Genomic DNA, 19,937 nt, shown 5'->3' with positions numbered 1-19,937 from the left:
TGGCTGTGTTAATTCTGGAGTCTGTTTTATCAGTTCGGAAAGGAACAGGATTCATGTGGTTTCATTATATAGTGTTACACATTTGGACATTGAGTACATGACTATAAATGTCTGTGATGCTTTTTGAGTGCTTGTACAGGTGTGTGCACTCACACAGTGATTGTAACCAAAGGCACTGCAGTTTGGACAAGTGTCATTCTGTGGCTATATTTATAGAAATGTGCGTAACTTGCACTTATTGGTAGTTATGTGTTTATAAGCGATAAAAGGTGTCCTTAGTGTCATTTCCCTTCAGGTGCATGGTTAACTTTAATCCAGGTGATTTTTCTTATTTGATCATATTACTTCTAGATTGAAGCTTTTCTATCTACTTCAATGCTCTTTGCTTCATTTATGTGGGCTTGTTTTCCTCATTTTGCCAAGATTTATTTAATCTGTAGTTTCAATGGAAGAAGCTGTCGTAGTGTGGGAGTCAAAGTAGTTAATTAATTTTTTTTTATTCTAGGTTTTAATGCATATATTAATATGCATTAATGATTGCTCTTCTATGTAGGACAACATTATCTATCACCTTCCTGGTATTCCTGCGACTAGTCTGTTGACTTGAAAAGTGGATACAGAAATATTGTTTCTGTTTTTACTGTGGCTGTGGCTTTTAAGTCTAATTGTGTGCAGATACAAATAACAGAGTTAATATACGGGGCTTCAAAACTTGTATACAAGCTTCAACATGCTAATCTATGGCATGTAGAAAGTGGAGGAAGGGAGTCAAATTTCCATTTTTTATTGTGGAATTTAGTTATAATTTGGGTTAGCAGGAAAAAAATGTTGATTATTGTTTGATGTAGAAGGCTTCCACTATTTTAAAGCAATATCTAAAATAATAATTGGATTTTTTCCCTTTTAACATCTGTTAATGTATTTAAGGGCATTTTCATACCTTCACGTATTTTTTTTTGTTCTTGCCAGGGCTATTTATTATACAGAGATGTGAATAATCACAGTATGACAGCCATAAGAATAAACCCTGAAACTTTAGAACAAGACGGTACAGTTGCTTTGCCAGGTGAGAACCTTCAGATTAGAGAAATTTGGTATAGTTTGCTGTTTACATTTATGTATTTTCAGGCAAGCGGAAGAAAAACTGAGAGATTCTGAGGTCACAGATTGGTTATGACTTCGCTTCACCTCAGACCAGCTTCAGTATTTCACTTAAAGGCCTTGCATCTTACTCCAGTTGTTGGAAGAATATTACAACATTTTAGAATATGTGAACATCTTAATTTAAAGACTACAAGAGCTTAAACTCCTTCCTAAAAATCTTCTTTTCTTTCTCATTTGAACTTTGAATGTTTGGCTCGTGTATGACTTTGTTTCCAGGATTTCTTACACGTAGGCAATTACAAACTATGAACAAAACAGTTTTGTTTTTTAATAGGGTAAAAATATGTCCAAAAAGCAAAGGCTGCTAATGAACACTGGTGGACACCATGCTTCTGATGTTTATATTGGTGGTGCATTTTGGTTTCTTTGTTTGGGGAAATTGTTTTCGGTTTTGGGGGATTTTGTGTGGGGTTTGTTTTGTGGGGGATTGTTTGTTTTCATTTTGTTGTCCTTTTGCAGAGGAGCCTCATAACTTCAGTCTGTTTAGAAAATAAGGATGTTCCTGGAACATGCTTTAATGGCCTTCTAGTGAAATGCATCTGTTCTTAGCTACACAGATAAATATTAGAAGGACGCAAGAATATTTTTTAATCAAACAATGACAGGCTTATTTTGTAAATCAGAAGAAAGATTTTGTTTCATCCTGACATAAATAAGAAACCACTGACTGAAACCTCAGAAAAGTTCTGTAGGATTTTTGTGTTTAAAATGCAAATAGCAATTTTATAAACAAGTTTTGAATGTTGAATCTAGTCCATGCAACCTTCTGCACATCCTTAAAGTATGGATGTCTTTTTAAGCTGCTCTTGCTCTTTGTGGGGGCTGTATGAGGTATTTCACTGAGAGCACGTTCAAGGACCTGAAAAACTGCCTTTCAGAGTGGCTTTTCAGCTTTGTTCACCTCGGGGCAGCTTCTTACACAGTAGGGTTCATTATGTCCTTAATTATGTTAACATTTGTAAACAAATAAGTGTTCTTCATGCAAGTCTTGAGAGAGATTAGAGCACATTTAAAGTCTACCCTTGGAGCTGTTAGCTTGTTTTTCCAAATCTCAGTGACAAGTGTAGTTCTGCAAGACTGCCTTGTATTTATACTGTAAAAAGGCACAAATTAAATGCGTGTGCCTTCTCAACAATTTGCAAAAGCAAATGCGAATGGGAATACCCATTCAGAAATTTCTCAAACTGTCCTCTCAGTTGCATTTTGTGTGGTTTGTGATGGTGTTAAAGTAGATGTTAGGTGTTCTTTATAATTCCAGTCCTTTGTATTTCAGTCCTTGAACTTTGCTGTTTTGCTTTGTGCACTTCTACACATTTATCTCAGTTGTATTATTGTGAAAAGATACGACCTTGTTCTTTTGCCTGGGACAAATTCCAGGGAGTCCACTTCTGGTTATTTTCCTTTCCCATTAGAAAAAAATGAAATGAAGGTAGGGGGAAGTGTCTGACCTGAGGAAAACTGTGTAGGTGCTTAACTCTGAGTAGTAGTGGCTGCCCCACTGCAATCTTATGGTGACTTGCAAGTTGTTCTAGTTCTGAAAAGACATGCTGGATAGAACTAGAGGCGAGTGACCTTGCTAACAGCTGAACACAGCAAATATTTGCTCCTGTTTGGGATGGTATTCAGACATGGCTCTATCTGGAATTAATCTCTTTCAAATGCGTGGGCTGGTGATAGTGCATTAAAAAAAGGTATTAGAATTTATTCATACAAGGGATGCATAGGAGGTTAGGAGATTTGATTAGAAGTTGATCCTAGGTAGAAGTCACATGACCTTAGAAAAACCAGAGAACTATGGAACGTTATTTTCTCCTTCCTCAGTCAGGAGGATCCATCAGCTTCTTGAAGCCATAAACTTCTGTTTTTAAAGGGCAGTCTTTCCGCTCTGAAAGATGATCTTTCAAATCTAGCCTTGTTTCTGGAACTACCAGGCTATGTGTCAACATTCTTGTGTCTAAGGCCTTTGCCAAGATTTATACTGTACCTGAGTTGAGTATCTGTTTTCTCAGTCCATGTATCATAAAAGAATGTATGAATTCCATGAGAATTTACTAGGTGACTAGACCTGAATTTACAGAGGTTTTCATCTTTGCCATTTCTTTTTACAGTGATGCTTACTGCATACCTTAAAACAGTTTGTTTTCAGCTGGAGAAATTGAAGTGACATGGTATATGGTTTTATTGTTCTTTGAAATTGCAAATTAGTATCTTAGGCTCGGGACTATTCCCTTAGTGTGGAAAGTACTGCTAACTGAGGGTAGCCTAGATGACCTCAAGTCCTGCTTTATTAGCAGAATGTGCAGTATGAATTTGGAAGGTGATGCTTCAGAGAGACTTCCTTTGAAGCCTCTAAGGAGGCTGTGATTAACAGATGTCTGTAGTTACATGGTTTTAGTACATAAACCCTTTCTCTTATAGCAGTCTTCAGACAGAATGCTTGGTTATCCTCACTGCCATAGTAATATACAAAGTCAGATTGAATAAGATTTAGGATTGATCATACAAACTTCTTCTTAGATGAGACACTATACTAGTTTTTCCAAGTGCTCCATTTGCCTTCCATTTCTTAGTCTTCCCAATGATTTGATTCTTAATGCTGGGCTTGTTTGTTAGTTAAGCAAGTGCTAATTTTTAGGAAGTGTTCTGGAGACAATGTATGTAAAAAAAAAAAATAAGCCCACCCCTGTTCTAGATTTCCTCTTTGAACAGATCTACCAAACATAGCAACAACCCCCCAGAAATGTTTACCAGGAGACTCACCTTTCTTGAAGTGGCTCAAGCAATAGGCCAAATAGTGCAATACGGACCCACTGATGGCTGGAATGTGCTGTTTCCTTGCCTGTTCTGCTTGTGTGAACGTGTAGTTTTCAGTTATTCAAGGAAACTTCATGCTTACCAGCTTCCTGGTAACCTTTGGAGAAATGACATTTAGTTTTGGAACTTCTCATCCAGTTACTGGTACTTCTTTTATCACTAAGGTGACTTTGCAGCATAGAGAATTAGTAGTGGACTGCCTTTGGTTGTTAAATTTTGAGAGAGCAGTATTTCAAACTTCAGTGTTTCTGCTGCCATTCTCCATCATGCTTCCTGCTTACCTTCTGTGATTCATACCTGGTTGTGCTCTAATGGGTAGGAAGGTTGTCTACTTTTGGTATTTTGCTTCCAGATGTGACAGTTACAGAAGGCTTTCTAATGCATATTCAGTTCCTGGTAAGACACTGGATTGGACTGGGCAGTGTATCAGCCAAAAGTAAACAGTGGGTTTCTGTGGGGTGTTTTCAGCTGTATTATTTTAGTGCTTTAGCTAGGTAGCAAAAAACCAGCAAACTTGCTGGTTATGCTAGAAAGACATTATGTATGCTCCATTTAGCATTAAATTTATTTGATAAAATGTTAATACTGGATCTTTGTTCAGATTATGAAGCAAATATTTGGAGTATAGAGTGGCTGTCATATAGTATTTTTGGAAGAGGTCTTTTTCCTGTGTGTAATCAGTGAGACAAACACAAACCATATGATTCTTTGCCAGTAGTTCCATCAACAGTGCAGGAAGGGAAGAAGAAATGGTGTACAGACATAGGTTTAAACTTGCACGGAAAGTGGTCTTTTTCTTTTTTTTCTCCTAATTTGGGTAGGATTCTTTCTCTCCCATTTTCTTGGAATTATCTGAGTTATTTTCAATGAATGAGTGATGTATTCAAGTATATACTATATAGTTTTCAAAACCCACCTAGATTTTTTCAGTTAATAGTTTGGTGAAATTTATAAATTGTGAAAAAATGAGATAAATAATGAAAACCGTGGTTCATTTATTTCTGTGGGTTTTATATGCTGGACTGAGGAAACATTTCTTGAAGATAATGGTCCTTACATAAAAAAAAAAGTCTTTGGGAAAGGAGAAAGATTTAATAGTCTTGGAAAATTTGAATTTATTTGTGTTGTGGTAGTTTGGAATATGCTTCACAGGTGACTACCAGTGAAAGGTGAATGGGTTTTTTTGCAGTTAAATATTGGGGTGTAACCACTCACATTTCGTACAATGGAAAGTGCTGTAATAACTCTTACAGGAACTGAAGAATTACATGCTTTTGATGAGACAGGACATCTTAATGTAAAATAACACATTATCAGAATGGTATGATCTCACTTGAGACAAAGTAGAACTCTCATGATCTGATTGGAGTTAGAGTGAATTAGACAGAAGCAGAGATTAGTGCGTGTATGTATGCTAATATAAATTGATGCAGTACACTTCATTTTTCTCTCACAGATTGTCATACTGAAGGGCAGAATATCCTTTTCACAGATGGAGAATATATTAATCAAATAGCAGCATCTAGAGACGTAAGTTTTACAAATGATGGGTAAACTATTTTTCTCTCAACTAGGTTTTATCTTACAATATTTATAGCCTCCTTTTTGCTTCATGTTTGGCTTTTTCTTCACTAACACAATTAAGGAAGAAATCTGTGTAACTAGAAATAATGAGGAACTTCCTTATTTGTGCATTAAAATGTAGTATTTTGGTATTCACAGAATTTTGATTTGTGATTGATTTTTTATTTTTCAGATAAGTTTTAAGAAAAACTCTATTGCTCTTTCAGGAAAAAAAATCTTATATGTTGAATAATATGTTCTACAGGTTCTTTGTAGAATAAGCTTCGTAGCGCTTAAGGATAATTTTTTTTCTTTATTAATTTCCTGTAATTGCTTTGGAACTTATTGGAGTATTTCAGACAGTTTTATTAGATGAGATAGGAAATATACTACATTGCAGTTGATTTTTGTGTGAAAATTGCCTGATGGTCAAAGCTGTAGAAACTCAAAGAAGTGCTCCTACTAGGGACAAAACTGTAGTGGTGGTTGTATTTTTTTTTTCCAGCAGACAGTTACTATGTTTTTAGTTCTGGTGTGGTTTTTCATAGTGAGAAATTTGTAAAATAGGGATGGGGTGAAACTGGATTGTCAACAGATGCTAAACACCAACTGCAGAAAAACCAAGATTAATCCATTTCCCTCCTAACAATTAAATTGGTGGGGGTTTTTTAACATGGCGAGATTAAGATACTCTGCACTTGTAAACAGAAAACTCTTCTAGTTACTCTTCACAGCTGTCACTCTGCATGCAGAATTTTGGGTTCTGAACAAGAAGTTCAGGGCTTAAACATAGATGTAAATAACTGTAAGAGTAAGATTTCTACAGCACTTCACTCTTTTTATAGTGTTCACAGCATTTTCATAGAACTCGATATATGTTTAAGGAGTCAGATACTTCAGCTTGTCCTGATGGCCACTTAATTATTTTCTCCTCTGTAGTAAATGTTATAATAAATGTTACTTTATCAGTGTCCTCTGACATTTACTCTGAAATAGTACCATGTCTATATACTTAGGACTTGAGAAGTAAATGAATTAATTTCTTGTACAGTATGAAGTGGATTTTTGTATTTATTGCAGGATGGCTTTGTAGTGCGAATATTTGCCACAAGTACTGAGCCAGTATTGCAACAAGAGCTGCAGCTTAAGCTTGCAAGGAAATGCTTACATGCCTGTGGCATCTCATTGTTTGATCTGGAGAAAGATTTGCACATTATCAGTAAGTTCTGTTCTTTGAAGGTTAATAACAAGGCTGGTAATTCAAACAGTAGATCTGAAACACTGCGCTTTCCTTTGACTCTATGTGCAGGAAGGTACAGCTCCATAATAAACACATGGAGAGGGGTTTGAATCCATTCAAGCATTAGTTGACTCAGAGTCAAACCCATACACCTGTTTGGAACCACCTTTCTGTCTCTAGCACTGTTCATTGTTTTCCAGTATTTTCCTTCAGTTGTATAATAAATATATAATTGTTTGAAGCTTGGACTTTATAAAACATAGATAAACTGTGGAACTCCTTGCTGTGGGTCAAAGTTAACAAGTTACAAGGACCACTGACTGGATTAAAGGGAGAGAGAATTACATTGAAAACACATTCTTCACCTCAAATCAGAATTTGAAGTGAAGAATTGGTAGTATCTATGAAGGTATTTTGAAAAAAAATAATTTGGCCTTTGCTTTGGGGTATTTTTGCTCTGTTGAGCTTACTTTTGGCTCTATCAGAACAAAATAACCAGCATATTTGGCTCCATGGACCAGCAGAGGTGGATAGGTGACTGGTCTGTGAAACTGCCTGGTTAAACTGTTCAGTTAACACAATCTTACTTGCACAGGTACAGGGTTTGATGAGGAATCAGCTGTCCTTGGTGCTGGGAGAGAGTTTGCACTGATGAAAACTGCTAGTGGAAAGGTACTGAAAATGTTCTGTAGTGAATAGCAAATTGCACCAATAGATTTCTGTGTTTTTTAATTTAATCATTATTTTCCATAATTTCTTTTTGCCTTTTCAGTATGTTAGAATGTATGTCTATGACTGTATTCAAATGTATTTTTCAGAGCCTGCTTTAAAACATAAAAGACAAATAGTTATTTAAAAGCAGATACCCAGCTGATAGTTGGAACCCCTTAGAAATCCATTACTTGAATTTATAGGAATTTCTACAGTCAGTCTCACAATGAAGGGCTTTATTTAAATTTGAGAAACAAAACTGTCTTCTGTCTACAAATGATGTGTTAGCACCTTTGCAAATTTTGCCACCTCATAACTTTCCAGTCTGACCATAGTAATTTATTTAAATCCCATCCTGATTTTTTTCTGATCTTTTAGAGAATTATTGATTCCCCTATGTAAATTTTTCAATTGATTTCTTTAAACCTGTTCTTAATGATTTGATATGTTGTTCTGCTCAGTGGAGACTTTTTGAGGCATTTGCATAATCATGGAAATTTAGAAATACTGCTGTCACTGACTCTTCCCATTATTTACTGTGGTTCTATTTCAGTGTGAAAGACTAATGCTGTTTATCTTGTAGAAACATAGTTCTTAATTACATGTTCAGAATTGCATTGCTTTGTTGGAATGAAGGTCTTGCTCTGCTGCTGTCAGAACAGTGAGATTGTTGAAAATGTTAGAGTAAATACTTTTAAAGAAAACGTTATGTACCAGAATTTGATCAAATAGAACTCTTCAGCACTGAGCTAGGCAGATTAACTTTATCACTCAACTAACAAAAGTGCCTGTTCATTATAAAATCACACATTTCCTGGGTTTGGTCTATAAAGTTGTCTGTTAAGGTAGGAAATACAGTATGTAAGGCACTGTAAAATGGCTTCAGGTGCCCCATAGGTTGACATACCAATTTTATAGAGCTGTTGAGTTGCATGGTTCTAAAGAAAACTTTTTAGTTCATGTCAGTATTTTTGTTTGTTCACGTGAAATATCTTACTCTGTTATTTATGTAGTCAGTGGCCACTGTGCATTTACTAAACATGTTTTACAAATGTGTTGAAGCATATTAAAATACGTAGTAATTTTTTATTTTAAATTGATTTTATTGTTATAATACCATCTTGTTTTTATACAGACCAGACATTTTTGTGAGGTGTTTTAAATGCATCCTCTGAGTAGTTTCTTTGGTTCTTTCTTGTGTGTTCAACTCATCTAGCCAAACAATTATATATGAAAGCTCACTCAGTGGCTCAGTAGAAAGCACAATTCAAAACAAACTAAACTAAGAATCTAATCAGAATGTTTCCCCATTAAGTCAAAATTGATGGGTTTGGGACAGAGATACTGAAATGGCGTAAATAAAGTCAGGAAGAGTGCAGTGTGCTTTGAAATGAAAGGAATTAAAAACAATGCAACTTTGAGAATTATGTAAGCTTGAAGTGCTGTGGCATAACTAAAACTGATAAACTTTTTTCTCCTAGATTTATTATACTGGCAAATATCAGAGCCTTGGAATCAAACAAGGTGGCCCTTCAGCTGGCAAATGGGTTGAACTCCCAATCACAAAATCTCCAAAGATTATTCAGTTTTCTGTTGGGCATGATGGCTCACATGCCTTACTTGTTGCTGAGGATGGAAGCATATTCTTCACAGGTTCTGCTAGTAAAGGAGAGGATGGTGAATCAAGTATGTATCATTGCTTGCTTGACCAGTGGTTGGTAAAAGCCTCTTAAAGAGTTTTTAATTTGAGAATAAGAGTTTCAGCATTTTCCAGGAACATGTAAGCATGCCATTTGTGCAGGAGATTATGCTGGCCACAAATCCTGACAACCAGTGCCAAAACCTCTCCCAACTACAGAATCCAATCTGTGCTTTACCACAGTTCGGGTTGTGTGGTGGAAGTACTATTTTAGATTTGTCCCAAGAAAAGACAATAGTAGATTTGGTCAAGAGGCCATGCTGTCTGCCTGGGACTTGGAAAAACTGTGGAGCCAAACTTTTGCCTCTTTGCTCTTGTTTTATTGAGCTTTGGAAGTGGATGTTTTGCTGGCTGGTGGAGAGGCACATTGATGAGAACTTGTATAAGCAGATCTTCTGTGGTTGATCAGGCAGAATTCTTCAGACATCAGACAGATTAATTTGATCTTCAGACTAACAAATGCCTCATCAATATAAAATTAACACGTTTCCTAGTCTTGATTTCTGTAGTTGTATGTGTAGGTTGAAACAGACTTTGTAAGACAACTGAAGATACCTTTAAGTGCCCTGAATCTGTGATCTGCTGTAATAAAGAATTAAATACTTCACTTTAGGAAACAGATGGGAGATGATGATGTGGTAGATTAATAAGAATAATTAAAGTGATTTGAAATACTTGAAAATTCATTTCTACAAGATACTGATCAAATAATGTCTTGGCTTGCCATTGAATTTTTTTGAGAGGAGCCAGTATAATACAATTGAAATTAGACCAGGAGATTGTACCTATGGTTAGTTGTTTGGTTTTTTTCATTAGTGGTTTGAAAACTAATGATTATGCCTGTGATGGTTTGAGGATTTTTGGTAGATTTACTTGTAATTTATTTATTTATTTAAAGCTAAAAGCAGAAGGCAATCAAAGCCATATAAGCCTAAAAAAATTATTAAAATGGAAGGAAAGATTGTCATATCTACAGCGTGCAATAATGGAAGCAGTTCTGTAATTTCCAAAGATGGAGAACTCTACATGTTTGGAAAAGATGCCATTTACTCTGATAGTACAAGTAAGTTAATATTGGTCTTTTGAATTATTTTTCAACTGAAATAATTGAAATTAGTATGGAAGTTTTTAGCCCATGAAAATGTTGTTTTTGTGTTTCTTACCCTCCTAATGTATTTCTGACATTCTGTTGATTCAGACAAATATGACAGAAGGATAGAAAAAGGTAGTTTCCAAAAGTTCTGTAAAATAATTTAGCATCAGTGGTGACAAATGTCCGAAGTAATTCTTCCACTAAGGAGATGAAAAAAAAAAATTCACTTGTGTTAATCTGGCACCAGAAGGCCACACAGGAAGGAGTCACAGAAATAAGGTGTGCTTTGGTGCGAACAAAGGCTGCTGGAAGCTAGGTCTTAGTGCTTCTCAGCTCATAAGGTAGCAGGGGATCCTGTGCACCACAGTTTAAGTAAAATATTAATGAAATAAACTCCAGTGGCTTTATGACTCCTTTAGAATTCTTTTTCAAAACAAGTGATTCACAGCAGTTTTAGGTTTGCTTTTGGATCTTCATTTTTTGCAGGACAAGTGGCCTAGGCCTAGTTCTTTCACTTTTTATTCTAACACTTGTTTTTTATACCTGTTTTTTTCCTATGCTGTAAACTTTAAAATTGTCAGTAACCGCTAACAATTCTGTTACATCATTGAGTTTCCTTCTTGGCTAGAAAGTGGAATTTTTCACTTAAGTCTTTTATGTCTTGCAGGTTTAGTAACAGATTTGAAAGGTCATTTTGTGACTCAAGTAGCCATGGGCAAAGCTCACACCTGTGTGTTAATGAAGAATGGCGAAGTGTGGACATTTGGAGTAAATAATAAAGGACAGTGTGGACGAGACACAGGCTCTATGAACCAGGGAGGAAAAGGTGTGGGACCTTGTTTTGTTTTGTTTTTTGGTTTTTTTTTTTCTTTTCATTTGCATGCTGGCAAATATCAGAAGTGAAAACAAAGCTAAACATTTTGTTATAAAATGTAATTCCATCACTAAAGTTTGAATACGTGCAACATGATTTAAAAAATCAAGCATGCCCATGCACAGAGATTTCCAAGAAGTCTCTGAGCTGGCTGAGCAGGCAAATCAGGCATTCCTAGTCATTCCTTTTAAAACCTGATCTGTGAATGTTCTTCAGAGCTTCAGCAGTTCATAGACGCGTAGAATAGTTGGAGGTGGAAGCAATCTTTAAAGATCATTTAGTGCAACCCCCTGGCAATGAGCAGGGACATCTTCAGCTAGATCAGATTGCTCAGAGCCTAGTCCAGCGTGTCCTTACCTCTCTGAGTAACCAGAACCCTGTCTGATGGCCTCAGAAAGCACGTATTTCTTATTTCAATATCTTAATTAGGTTTTGGAGTTGAGAACATGGCAACAGCAATGGATGAGGATCTGGAAGAGGAACTGGATGAAAAAGATGAGAAGTCCATGATGTGTCCTCCAGGCATGCATAAATGGAAGCTGGAGCAGTGTATGGTGTGCACTGTATGTGGAGATTGCACAGGCTATGGAGCCAGCTGTGTTAGTAGCGGGCGTCCTGATAGAGTACCTGGAGGGTAAGCACACGTGTGGGAATGTGCAGACAGTTGGATGGCTAAAGCACTGAATGTGAACTGAGTTGAAGTTTCCATCTAAAATAATTTTATAGCTAAATATATAGTAGTATGTGTTTTTAAAATCAGAAATGGCTTAAAATTTCTGTAAATAGCTTGTGGCTGCAAGTGATTAGTTTTACAAACTTTTTTCTCACTTTAGCATGTAGTTCTTCACTAGAAGCTGTTGGATGTGAGCAGCAATATAATTCCTGTCTCTTGACAGAGCTGCTGGTAGAAGTTTATCTTGCTGTTCAAGTTGCCATTATCTGTTCCTTCTTAGTTGAGCTGCAGAGGGGTCACTGCGTCACCATAACTGTTTCTTCAGCATTTTGTGTGCTCACTGTTTCCTTGTTCATGTTTTCATGTGGTGTACATTAAATTGAAGAAAGACAAGTAATTCTGAGAATTCGATTCAGTGGACGGTCAGTGTGTGGTCCTTGCCCCATGCAACAGCACCTAGGATTTAAACTAGCTGTCCTTCCTGCTTATCTCTGGAAAACTTGCATGTCCACAGATAGAACAAAGTAATAATCTGTGTTTTAATTACAAAGGCATCAGTAATGCACAAAAATAAAAGATAGTGATAAAGCAACTTTGTTTGCTGCAGAATCTGTGGCTGTGGCTCAGGTGAGTCAGGCTGTGCTGTGTGTGGCTGCTGCAAGGCATGTGCTAGAGAGCTGGATGGCCAGGAGGCAAGGCAAAGAGGAATCCTTGATGCTGTAAAAGAGATGATACCTTTAGATCTCTTGCTGGGTAAGTACTATGAAATTACCAAAAAGGCTTTTAATTCTCAGTTTTACTGTACCTCTTTTTTTCCTATTGTTGTCCAGTACATTTGTTTGCACACTTTGTTACAGGACAGTTTTAGTGTAATATTGTTAAAATGGTGCTTAACTGTCAGATTTATTTATTGGTGATATAGCAAAGTGGGATCATTCTGCTAAGTGAACTGTTCTAAGTTTGCCCTTACTATAGTCACCTGTGCCACTTTATGACCTGTGCAGTTACGAAACTAATGTTGATACTACAAGTTCTTCTTGTCCTTTTTGATATCCTGAAAAATTTTCTATAATGTTTTTATCAGGATTTAAGCATTCTTAAACTAAAACATGGCTAATTGGTGTAAAATGTTTTAAAAATATGAACAGTCGTAGACTTGGTTTAATAATACTTTTTGAAACTTTTTAGGGGAGGATGGAGATAACCATGACAACACATAACTACATATGTGTGTATTCCTAAGTACTACTTAGTGATGGTGGAATAGTCAGATTCATGAAAACCAGGAGATAAAGCTTAGAACTCTTCCGAATTTACTCAAATCCTTTTTATTTATTGTTAGGGCCATGTAAAGAGCAGCTAGTAAGTAGGTTTTCAGTTTTCATTTACCTTACTTCTTTTAAGGTTTATTGCCACCAAAACAATTTTAAAGATAATTTTATGTATTTTATTTTCTTAATCTATTTAGCTGTCCCTGTTCCTGGAGTTAATATTGAGGAACACCTTCAGCTACGACAAGAAGAAAAGCGGCAGCGTGTAATTAGGAGACATAGATTGGAAGAAGGAAGAGGTGAGTGACTTACTGAGAAGGGCCTTGAATAGCTTAAGAAACTTTTAAGTCTGTTTTCTAAGAATGAAAATAGTCTTCCTCCAGTGAGCCTGTACAGTGGTCAAACCTAAATCAGGTCCTAAGTAGGTAGTTTGTTATGTAGCATGCTTTTAGAAAATGGTGTAAAATCGATGTGTTTAACAAAGTTTGTACATAAGTATCAGAATTTTAATGATGAAAGGAGCATTTTATATCACTTTCAATATGAGTTTTTATTTTTTTGCCATTTTCTAGTTGAATGTTTTTAAAATGTAGATCCTAATACATATTTATATGAAGAAAGAACTACAAGCCTGTCTTATGTTATTTACCTATTATATGAATTATCTAATTACTATAATCATTCATTTTCTGTTGTATAATGATAGGCAGAATTGTCTTTTATAAAATGAACTTTTCTGTATTTGCATAACATGAGAATATTGACACAGACTGAATTAAAAAAACAAAACACCACTTCAACATGTGAAAATTTTCTTATGCTTTATTTACCTCATTGTTGATTTTCCACACAAAGAATAATCTGCCTCAAGAACTTTTCAGTACTGTTCATGTTCTAAGATACTTCAGTGTCTTGTCAAATTAAATATGAGAAAATTAGACTGATGTAAACTGTAAGATTTTTGTAAAGCATGATGACATGTTTGCTAAGATAATGTGTTGAGAAGAGGAGTAACTTACTGGGATATATGCTCTTTCAAGTTCCTGTAGTTCTAGTAAATACCATTTTGATTCTTCTCTTATGAATTAGATACTGGGTTTTTTTTGAATACAAAATGTGCCTTGTAATCCAAATTATTTCCTAGACTGTGCCAATGATTGTTGTGATGTGAATTGTGTCTTTATTTCACTTGCATTAAGAAATTGCTGGTTTAAACCACAAATAAGGAGCAACCAGAAAGAGAAATCTTGTAGTTGTCTATGCATATAGAAAAGGATGGAATATTTATTTTTCTTTGCATCTTAGTGGCTAATTTTAGCTGTGAGGTGAAGAGAGGAAGCCTTTGTTTAGGTCATGTCAGAGCTGCTGCATGCTGCTGGCAAATGTTGGGTGCAGCTAACAAATTTTTATTGAATCCTAATTAAATGGCCAGTCATTATTGAAAGGTGGTGCTGTTTAGCCCATCAGTGATGACAGAGCTGGGAGGTAAACTTCAGTTAAATGAAAAAAGAAGATTGGCAGAGAAAAATTTACATTTGCTTCTATTTCTGTGGTTAGAAGCAGAACCAGAGCAGCTTATCCCTTCTGTATGCCATCTGTTTCAAAAGCAAAAAAAGATCACTTGAACAGTAGCAGGAATGCACTCTAATGGTTGGTTTCATAGGTGTATGGGTGAAAGGAGGTTGTAGCCAAGTGGGCCCCAGGCAATCAGTGACAGTACAGGAGGACACAGTCTTAGGCTGCGCTAGGGGAGGTTTAGGCTGGACATTTGGAAGAATTTTTTCACAGAAAGGGTGATTGGGAATTGGAATGGGCTGCCCAGGGAGGTGGTGGAGTCACTATCCCTGGAAGTGTTTGAAGGAAAGACTGAATGTGGTACATAGTGCCATGCTGTAGTTGACATGGGAGTGTTTGATCATAGGCTGGGCTCCATCTCCAAGGTCTTTTCCAGCCTAGTTGATCCTATGATTCTGTATAGGGACTGTAGCTAAAAATATACTGTTATCCAGCTTGTTGCACATATTTGTGTTACATTTTGTATCTAAAGAATACCGGTGTGGCTGTGGGAGGTAGTGGGTATGCCAGTCTGGAAGGGTTGGAGATTAGTCTCCTGTTTTGGTTCAGAATGACTTCTTGTGATAAAGCTGGAAGTGGTGTTTCACAAATACTTAGAGATCTTGTTTTATATAATCAGGTATGAATATTTGATTTGATAATCAATCTTTATTTGCATAATCAGATTAAAGAGCTTTTTTGCTTCTCCATCCAGATGCTTAAGTTTTCGTTAATGAGTTGGTGCAAAGAGTAGCGCCATTCTTGACAACTCTTATGACGCTACTCTTTTCGTAAGAGGGAAAAAGAACGTTTAAATAATCTACTAGATTTTTTGTGCAGTGTTTTGCTTTCCAGTCTGATAAAACATAACAATGTTAAAAGAACAGGCAGGTTACTTGTTGCTCAGTTTTCCCAAGAGTTTTACTATTTGTGCATATGGAGCTGAACAAATCCATGCTAATGAAATAGCTATTTGGAGATCCAGAGAGAATGTTCAAGCTTTCAATTTTCTGAAAACGGTGCTTAGTCAGTTAAAGGACCAGCTCTTTAGGGCCTTTCCTTAAGGTACACAGTGTTTATTTTACCAGGATTCTGATTGCTGGATTATTTACTGTGTTAATGTGTGTCTTTTGTTCTTTTATAAGAAAAAAAGCACGCATAGTTTATGATGGTCAAGAATAGGATTCATCACTGAATGTAGCTGCAAACTTTTAAGTTCCTGTTGGTGACCTTTATTCAATACAATTATTTTCAGTAAATCTTGAATGTCTTATAAAGAAGAGAAAAGCTTTAAAAATACAGGAATATTTCGTTCCTAAAACAGTCATGCAAAGAAAAAAATCACAAAGCTGCCTGTCACCCAAATGCGTTGAAATAGGTCTTAAGTTTAGGAGAGAGCTGTAAGAGCACAAGTGCTGGGATTACGCTGATTTTTAAGCTAATTGTTTGTTGTGCTTCTTTCAAAGCTCCAGATTTAGTCCTGTTATAGTGACTTGTGATATGAAAACATGTTCTTGGGGTCCACTTAAATTAAGAGTCTTCAGGTGTGACAATTGTTTAATTTCTTCACAAGATCACTTGTGGTCTCTTGTGTTGAAGAAGATAAGAATGCTCTTCTTTATTTGCATTTATCTGAGAATGCTAACTCTGAATTTGAATGTTCTGGGTAGAAGTAGTTGTTAATAACTGCAATATCAATGACCTGGTTCAGTGTTAGTGTCACAAGCAATTAACTCACTCCTCACACATGATCCAAGTAGCCTGCCGCTGTTGTAAGGGACCTGTATACATGCTGCACAGCAACAGCACACTTCAGGAATTTTAAGTGCTTATGCTGAAGATTTCTTTGTTTCTTACTTTGAAACGAGTTACGAACTATAGTTTGTGATGGAATTGTAACCAGCTAATAATTTTTATGTTTTGAATCAGTTATTTCTGTTGCTGTATTCAAGAAAGAAATTCTACTTTAGTGGAAAAAAATAGGTACTTTAAATTAATATTGGGTAAAAAGTGTTTGTTTGGGATAATCAATTATTTTAAAATTTTGTAAGTTCCTTAATATTTATTATAGTTCTTTGCTCTTTTGTGCACACAAAGTGACTGTGACAAGCAGTGAAGAGGGCTCAATCAATTCTACATTTTTGAGTTGGGTGTATGACCTTCAGAGAAATAAAGCCAGCTGTATTCATCACAGCGTCTGTGCTAAATCATAATATCTCAACATAATAATTGATGGAATTATCTCAGCTCTTCACTGTCTCTGGTGAGAAGTGAAGGAGCTGATTTTCCATATGGTGAAGTGGTTTTTGTTTTTCAAACTGGTTTGGGGCTTGATGAGAATAATGAGATGAATATGGAAACAGTTGCACGTCATTATTTTCTGTGGCAGTGAGAAAGTTTTGTATGTTAGAATGTTCAGAACATGGTTAATTATTTTTTTCTTTCCTGTGAAACTATTTTTTTCATCATGGGGGTATTAAATTGCCTTAATGGATTACAGAAATCTGTGGGCCACATGTGCAATTAATGTAATGAACCTAAGACTAGTATTTTTTGAGAGAGCTAATCTTGAAAGCTGTTCATGAGACTTTTTACTTTTTCAGATTGGTGTTTGCAGTAATAGGAGTTGGAATAGTCAAAGTTTAAATTTATCACTTGAGATAATTCTGGGATATTTTTTCAGAGGGCAATAAGAATGTTAAAATAGCTTTTTAAATTATATTTAATAAGCTGAAAAACACGGACATGGTTCTCAATACAGCGATAATAAGTGGTCTCATGCTTCACTGGTATTTCACTACTACTCTTTCTCAGCCTATGCTGTAAAAACCTCTAGATGATTATTACTGAGATGCAGATTTGGTGTGTAATTAAGCAAGGTTTAGCCTTTGATACCCCTACAGAAAAGGAAAATTAATTTAATCAGTCTTATCCTACTTGCAACAACAAAGAACCCACAGAAAATTGATTAATTTTAGTCCAAGCTGCTCTGTTTTAAGACAATATAATCTGAGGCTGCCTAGATTTGGGCATTTTTCATTTTCCTGAAGTGTAACTGATTCAGTTAATTCAGTGATTAGTTTTACCATGGTGGGCTAAGTATCACACAAATCTGTTTAACACCTGCACAAGCCACCCTGAGCTTGGAATCCCTTTGTTCATTGCTCAACATATACCAAAATACACAGTAGAACTGTCTGTACTAGTGCAATATTACTTAGTAAATAATTGTGCTGCTTCTTTTTATGGTTTTAATTAAATGTTTAATTTGATGCTTTCAGGATTACTTTTGTTTCAGTGTTCTTTAAGCAAACCAAAACCAATTGTTACCTTTTCACTTGAAACTCACACATGACTTTTTAAGCATGCTTTCAAGGAAAGCTGTAGGCTTTTGCCCCTAATGACCATCAGGTATGGTTTTATGAAGTTACATTGTTACACTTTTGTCTGTGATTCCTTTCTGAAAGCTAACTGTTGTTATTAAAACTGATGTTTAGAGTAAAAATATTTATATTATAGTTTCAGATCTGATTTGTAGTAGACACCATGGTACAGTTCTGGTTAGTATTTGCTGTTTTAAATTACTTCATGTATTTATATGCAGAAATGAATATTTTATATGTTTTTAACAATACATACGAAGTCAAGTATTCAGAAGGGGGAAAAGGTCGAAATTAAGATTATCATAAACCATACTTCCATTTCATTCTCTTATTACTCCCACGTTTCCCTGCATGCTTGAGTTGGCTGGTGTGCATCTCTTTTTCCTCTTTAAAAAGCCTTAATTTTTCTTCTACACCTGATTTGTACAATTTGAATGTTGCTTTAAGACTACAGGAAGAGACGTATCTTGTCTTTATTTTCAATGTTTTGAACAAAAGAAGCAAACTGCAGTTAACCTTAGTGCCTGCACATGACATTCTCCATGAGTGTTTTCACCTTAATGGTAAATTGCTAGTCATAGTTGGAAAAATGCAGATTATTTTTTTTTACATGCACCATAATTATTAGCCCTGCCTCATGAGAATATTAAATTTTGTTTCCTTTAAGGCTTTATAGGTGGGACATTATCTCACTATAATGTTTTACGCTTCTAGTGGAACTGAAGTGAAGCATTTGTCTCTAATTCCATTTTCTGAAATATTTTTCTCAAAATTTGCAACCTGTTGACCTATTAGGATGGTTAATATCCTATATTAGGGTTTTATCTTCCTGTTTTATTGCTAAAAATACCAACAAAAATACACTCCCCCAGAAATTGCTTGCTCTCTTTCAAGAAGCCAAAAATAGGTTTTTATAACAGAGGGTGTGATCCAGCCTAGCACTTAGCTCTGCAACCTGAATTTATACTGCTTTTCTGTATGTGTGTGTCATCATGTACTATTTTTTCGGGTAGCCTGCTGTGTTCAGTGCACTGGTGCAGAAGTCAGCATTTGAGATAATTGATTTCAGTCTCCTGCAATCACAGCCTGCCAAATAGCATTTGTTTAGGGTGAGGTACTAGAAGAAATCGAAGTATGTGTTATATAAAATGAAACATTAAACTCCTTCATAGTTGTGTCCAAGAGCTTAGATGACCAAGAATGCCAAAGCACATTAAGTGCGTGTAGGATGAAATAATTGTGTACATTTTTCTGAAGTCCAGTGCATTACTTAATAAAGGCATTCTATTTGGAGAAAATTAATTTATTTCTGTGGTTAAATATATTTTTTAATGCTTTGAATTTCCTGCAAAACAATGTCCATTTTGAAAAGTCTGGACCAAGAAAGGAAAGCTAGTGTTGACATTTCAACTAGGGCTGTTCAGCATCTCAGCTCAGCTATGGAAAAACAGTCTGTGAAGGGAGAGAGCGAATGTCATTTTGCATCACACAGTGACTGATTTAAAATAGCTCAGTAGTCTACCAGTGACTCCTCTTTGCTTATCTCTGTCACTTGATCTTCTAAAGTAGAGACTAGTAATAGATTGTTATTCCCCATGCAGATCTATCTTAGAGGCTTCTGAAGCAGTGTTCCAAATAATACTCTGCAGTCATTTTTTAACAAATTAAAGGAAGTATTTAATGCATGACTGGATTGTTCCACCAAAATATTCTTAGCACTTAAATTTTGCTCCCTTCGTACAGGCGACCTCAGATGTGAGCAGAAAGCAATTAATGGTGTCCATGAATTTTTGTATGTTTTGTTGCCTGTGTTATTTGGAGGGAGAGGGAGGTGTTTTGCATCCTGCCAGCAGATGACCAAGGGGGCAGACATCACAATACAATCAAAATGTAGATTT

The 19,937-nt window shown here is 35.8% G+C and overlaps 1 protein-coding gene across 1 annotated transcript in view; it reads left to right on the top strand.

Moving 5' to 3' along the window:
• Positions 1–19,937, top strand: part of MYCBP2 (MYC binding protein 2) — a 172,002-nt gene that overhangs the window by 39,559 nt on the left and 112,506 nt on the right. Inside the window, 10 exon segments of the mRNA XM_041419961.1 lie at positions 970–1,066; positions 5,435–5,508; positions 6,622–6,760; positions 7,377–7,453; positions 8,974–9,178; positions 10,090–10,254; positions 10,952–11,110; positions 11,588–11,792; positions 12,439–12,584; positions 13,300–13,401. Of these exon segments, the coding sequence (XP_041275895.1) occupies positions 970–1,066; positions 5,435–5,508; positions 6,622–6,760; positions 7,377–7,453; positions 8,974–9,178; positions 10,090–10,254; positions 10,952–11,110; positions 11,588–11,792; positions 12,439–12,584; positions 13,300–13,401 (1,369 nt within the window).

This window comes from Onychostruthus taczanowskii, unplaced genomic scaffold, assembly GCF_017590055.1.
Source record: "Onychostruthus taczanowskii isolate IOZ18803 unplaced genomic scaffold, ASM1759005v1 scaffold62, whole genome shotgun sequence".
In the NCBI taxonomy this organism is placed as follows: domain Eukaryota; kingdom Metazoa; phylum Chordata; class Aves; order Passeriformes; family Passeridae; genus Onychostruthus; species Onychostruthus taczanowskii.
This window is presented reverse-complemented; position numbering and strand designations above follow the sequence as displayed.